At 39.6% G+C, this 6000-nt stretch overlaps 1 protein-coding gene across 3 annotated transcripts in view; it reads right to left on the reverse strand.

The window, feature by feature from the left end:
• LOC146254747 (adhesion G protein-coupled receptor D2) overlaps positions 1–6000 on the reverse strand; it is a 65075-nt gene that overhangs the window by 41567 nt on the left and 17508 nt on the right. For all 3 annotated transcript variants that reach the window (XM_084676341.1, XM_084676342.1, XM_084676343.1), the window contains exon 20: positions 5106–5226. In XM_084676341.1, coding sequence (XP_084532467.1) covers positions 5106–5226 — 121 coding nt within the window. The remainder of the gene's footprint in view (positions 1–5105; positions 5227–6000) is intronic.

Below are 6000 nucleotides of genomic sequence, written 5' to 3' on the forward strand. Positions count from 1 at the left end.
AGGAGGCCCACGCTAATCCCCTCCCAGTCTACTTCCAATACAACCACCATTAATCAGTCTCAAGCACGAATTTATGGGAGTCAACTTCATTGGAATCCACTTTGCATATAGGCAAGACATGGTATTCAGTTAATAGAATAAACATCATGATAAACATGTGTTCTATTACTAGTAAGAAGATCAGGAAGAGAGACAGAATTGATTCCAATGTTTGCTGACCATGCATCCCCAGGAGCAAAGAAACAATTGAGTAACACTTGGCTAATGATTGAGCAACTCAAAAAGTTGTAACGTGCGTAAACTAAACTTCAATTAGCTATGGATGTCCTCTTGTTGTCGTTTCACACCTTGGTACAAACATTTCTCTTCATCTAACAGACAGCTGGTAACTTTTTGACCATGCGGATAGATTTGAACGCAGTTTGGGTTAGACAGACAGTTTTGTAATTGTTTTCCTGGTTTGGGTACTAAGAAAGGCCACAACCAGCCAAACAAACATTAAAGACGTTGTCAAAATAACACTTCATGTCAAGCATCAAAACATTTTTTGAAATGTTGTCAAACAATATTTCATATCAAAGAACAAATCCTAAACAGATACATCATGCACATTTGAATCAGTTATCTGTGTATTTAGTTTCTGTGTATTTAGTTAGTATCCAAAGTCTATTGCGAAATGCCCTACACAACACAGTATTAAAATCATTGATTTTACAATGCACTTTTGTGTGTACTTGCTTGATACAGATATTAAGGTTCAAAGGATTAGTAATTAGTAAAGTAAAGTACAAATAAATCAACTATTTTATATATATATATATATATACTATTGCATGCCAAGTATACCAACTGGCTGCATACACCTAACATAAAACTAAATAAACAAAAATGGATTGCTCCATCTTCTTACACAATAACGCCACAAACTGGAGGGTTGTAATGGTACTGCCCTCTACTGGTTATCAGGGAGAGTTGTTGGACGCTTCACACTGAATTGCCTAAAACAAACCTGTAACAATACACACAGCACTCTTAACTAACACAACTCATTGAAAAACTGAGAAACGGTATCCCCAAGTTTACCTTTATGAGAAAACTCACTCAAGTTCCAGACCCCAGAACTCTCTCTCCATTTCCTCTCTCCCTTACCCTCTCTCTGTGTCTTTCTCTATCTCTCTCTCTCTATCTCTCTCTCTTTCTCTCTCTCTCTGTCTGTCTTTCTCCTTCTCTCCGTTTCACACAAAAGTTATTGATAGTTTGAAGTTATGGTCTAATAATACGACGGACAATGCATGGGCAGGAGCCCATTATACTCAGGTAATGGATAGTGGGGGGGGGGGGTGAATGACATTGCACAGAGATTGGATGACGGAGGGTCACGCGATTTATGGCAGAGCAAAGCACCCCCCCTCCTCGTGCCACTTATTTCCAGCTTGATAAGAGAACAGATGAGGCATGGCTGTATTTATGATACACACATTCTTAAGAGACCACTGAGGGAAGGCTAAAACTCCAAAGGACTCAAATATTCAGATTAATGTTTGGTGAAATAGGGAGCGATATTTTAGGTTGCTGTATCCTAGTCTAACTGCTTTAATAATGTATGTGACTGCATGGTTACAGTATGCATCTGTCTGAGTCAGAAATGTATGATTTTGATTGAAATTTGATTGCATGTTATTTTTATTTTTTACTATTGCAAATTATAAGTACAGTAACTATTAGGTCCTTGCCAAATGAATCAAATTGTGTTCCACAACTGAAATAAAGTTTGGTAAAAATGTTAAAATACTTTTTATGAAAATAAAGATTGTTCAAATCATAAACAAATGCCACAAAAGTACAGAAGAACATTTAAAGACGCAGTACATTTCTGCAAATAAGTCTGTAGGCTACCTCAAAGCTGCCCCCCAAAAACGATCAGCTAACAATTAAATCATAATTCTGTCCAGTAAAATATTTGGTTTGGACAAAAATGACATTTTCTTAGCTTGTTTTTGTTGGTCAAAAACAAGAAGAAAAAAAAACAACATGAAGTTTGCCAACAATCATGTCATGCACCCAATAGGCTGAGGAGTGTGATGAAAAAGGCTTGTCAACATGATCTGTTTCATTGATTTAACAGTAAAGACTGGCCACTTAAGCTTTATGTTGCTTTGGCTATCCCACTGGAAAAACAATTGCCACAAATAAAATACATAAAGCACTTCAAACTTCAAATTGTTTCACCTGCTATCACTTTGGGCTTTGCATGCAGTAATAGTATTTACATGTAAAAACACATTTTTGGGCATTTTTGTTCTTTATGGTTGGCTTTATGTTGAACAGATTTTCCATAGCAAAATGTCACTGAGCTGACACATCTCTTTCATTGCTGAATATATGCTATATATTATTATTCATCCTGTTTTATTCAGGAATATAGCATATGAGAATGATTGTGAAACAAGCTAAAACTCCTTTGTAGCGTTGCTTGTTTTACCTACAGATAAAAAAAGTGTGGGCAAGAGAGAGAGAGAGTAAAAAGGGGGGCAGAATTTTTTCGGAAAAAGAGAGCAAGAACGAAGGGGAGAAATTGAGCGAAAAATCTGGAATGATGAAGAGAGCAACTAAAAAGTGATAGTGAAGAGAGAGAGAGTGAGAGAGAAAGACAGAGAGACAAAGAGATAAAGAGAGAGAGAGAAGGGGCACACACGGGTCTGGAAATCAGCAGGAAAACAGATGAATTCATTCTAAATTGAACACTGGGGACTGCTATTTTTTTCATGTTCCAGTGGAAAGGGCTGGGCCAAAGACCTCTCAGTACAATTAAAAGATCACAGAAAACACCCGGAATGTTTCCTTTTGCGCTCCGCAGCGCTAAAAACTCGGATTTTGGTGACTCACTGACAATATGGCTGCGATTTCCGCACCATCAAACAAGTGCAGCACATCCTCCTTGACTTGAAACAGTCACAGGTGAAACAACACAACAATCGAATAATACTTTGTTGAGGGATTTTTGTAACTACATGGATTTAGCACAACCCCATTCTACTTTGAAAAGTCAAACTTAATTTTTTATGTATTTTATTTCCATGCAATACTCCATTTTACAGCCCGTCATAACTATAAAGTAAATTCCCACTCAATATTTAGTGCAAGGAAAGGAATGTCTAGTCAATGGCACAACAAATTACCCTGACAACCCCACTGACCATCCAGGCTCTGCTGTTGTCAGTGAAACAGCTTTGAGCCTAGCAGGGGTGTCGTGAGGCCTCCTATTCTCTGTGGCACGAGTCTTTAGAGTTGGCCTATTATGGTGTGGCAGCTGGCTGTTACGCAGAGCTGTCGCCCCCCTCCCTCCCTGACACCACAGTGGCCCCGTCGCTTCATTAACTTTTCCTCAGACTGGGTGAGGTAAAGGGGGGGGGGGGGGGGGACTGGGCTGACCTCCCCCGCTCCTAGCTGGACTGTCTGGAGTCATTGGGAAAATGAATGAAATGACCTGCCAGGTTTTTAAAATATATATTCTGGTATATGTAACCAACCCAGAGGTTGGATTTGACACTATTCGACATTGAGACGATAAACTTGAATGCTGTGATGGGATGGGACGGCATTTTTGGACAAGAGAGTAAATCTGACTCAGGAGGGGAAGGCGATGTTTAAATCAAGCCTGTCTATAATGGAGGTATTGTCAGTATGTGAGGTTCACAAAATGTGGCAATCATGTGCCATACAAGATAAGAAACGTGAATCTCAAATAAATCCAGTTTTTATCCGTGCCATTTTACATGGGAACAGTCCAGCCAACACTGTGACTTCATCTCTACAACATTAATAAGAAGCTCTGCATTCATTATAGTTAATATATAAAAAAATAAAGATCAGATGTAAGAGAAAACAAACTATTTATAGAGAGGAGCTTTCTTAATGATCCGGCTCAGACTAAATCTCTATTGATTCCTTATGAAATATACAGCTCAATTATAGACACAGCTGATTGAAGATTACTACAAATTGCAATGGAGGATTTTAACACAGAGCAGCAGTGAGTCAGACTGGACTGATGCAGTGAGAGTGTTACATGATTCTCTTTCTCTCCATCCTCTCAAGCCAGAGAAATTACACTGGAATTCATGTTCATCCACAAGTTAATAACTGCTTGCAAATAAAGCATACTGATGTATTTTTCACAGTACACATTAAAAGCCAAAGAGTGTGAATGAAGAGTGTTTAAGTAAAAACTGTTGTCCCTTTTCCACTTAATTGAATTTTTTGAAAATCACTTTCAGAAAATAACTTATAATAATATCTCCACATAACTAGCTACCTAATTACCTTTACAGCTGACCTTTTCTACTCAGCACAAAAATGTATGACTGCTGGAAGAAGAAGAAAAAACATTCAAAAATCATGTTTTCAACAACAAGCAAGCGCACAAAAAATCATATATTTAAAAGCAATTTCAGCCCAACCTTTTGTCACTGACAAAAACGAAAACCTTGAGTCTGTCGGTTCCCTTACTGACAGAAACTAAACAAACACCATGTATAATAGAAAGGCTATCCAATTCAGCATGCTGAATTGAATATTGCCTCGGTAAAGTGAGAATCTTTCAAAAATATCCCTTGCAGATTTATTGATTATTTTTATTTTACCAGCTTCCATCAGTGTTCTGGAAATACAGTAACCACACTCAGTAAATCTACACCCATTTTTACAGTTCAACAATTTCAACTTCCCTCACTTCAGCTGATACCTACTCCAGTCTTTACCAAAATGTCAAATACCTGGTCCATTGAAAAGACTAACTTCACAAAAATATATGGCTGTCCATGAATAACACATAAAACGTTGGGTACATTAAGGAAAATAACTGATAATGAGGAAAAGGGTGAGAGAAAAATTGGGAGAAAGAAAGAATGAGCCATGGAGAAACATTAGAAAATAAATAAAGGGGAAAGCTTAAATGTGCTTGTGAGTGTGTGTGCGTGTGTGTGCCTGGGTGTGTACGCGTGTGTGTATGTGCGGGTGCATATGTGTGAGAATGTGCGGGTGCATATGTGTGAGTATGCGTGAGTGTGTGTGTGTGTATTCCAAGCAGTCTGCAAGCCACATACCTGCAGAGAGTTGAGCAGGATGAAGATGTAACACATGATAATGGAGAAGGGCACCAGCACACCACACAGCCAGGTCAGGCCCAGGATGGGCAGCAACACCAGCACTGCTTTCACTGCAGCCCTGCACACACACACACACACACACACACACAAAACGTGATTATACATTCACTATTACCTTTTCCCCACCAATCAGGCACAATCAAGCGCAAACTCAAATCTACTGTACATGTGACTCGCTCTTTCCTCCCCGTGCTCCATTCTGGAATGAAGGGGTTAGCATTAGCTGCCATCCTCTGTGCCAAATAAGCCAGGTTGGCAGGCGGGTCATTCCAAGCACAACAAGGGCCGCCGGTACGGTTTATAGTGACAATTTCCACCCTAAATCCATCTCAAATCTGTTTTAGTATGGAATTACCTTCCCGTTCAAGTGACCACTAAACCACACCAGCTGGGGCTGATGGGGCCAGGCTCTAGTTTGTTTAGCGGAGGAATGTGTTTGAATTTCCACTGGTGCTGCTGTGCCATCGCCTCCCGGGCCGACTAACCCTCAAGGCCTACATTGATATCCCTCCACAGAGCTGTACTGTGGACCCTTGCGACTCTATGGCAGAAATAACACGTACGAGTGTAAATTATTTCCACTGTTAAAATGTTAACACCCCTCGGGGATCAACTTATTCAATGTCTTTGCAGTTGGTTCAACGAGCCAAAAACACAAGGCAGGAACGTTTGGCACACAAGAACTGAAAAAAAGCGCATTTCGAATAGCGATGATCAAAAAATGCTAGACTTTTAAAGTTTGCACACTGCATTGCCAAACGGATGTCTGGTGCCTACTGTGAAGCACAAACAACGTGTCTTGCCATTCCAACCTGTTCGTTCCAGTTGTTTA

This window comes from Hypomesus nipponensis, chromosome 16 (genome assembly GCF_054491055.1).
Source record: "Hypomesus nipponensis isolate SF chromosome 16, ASM5449105v1, whole genome shotgun sequence".
Taxonomy (NCBI): Eukaryota; Metazoa; Chordata; class Actinopteri; order Osmeriformes; family Osmeridae; genus Hypomesus; species Hypomesus nipponensis.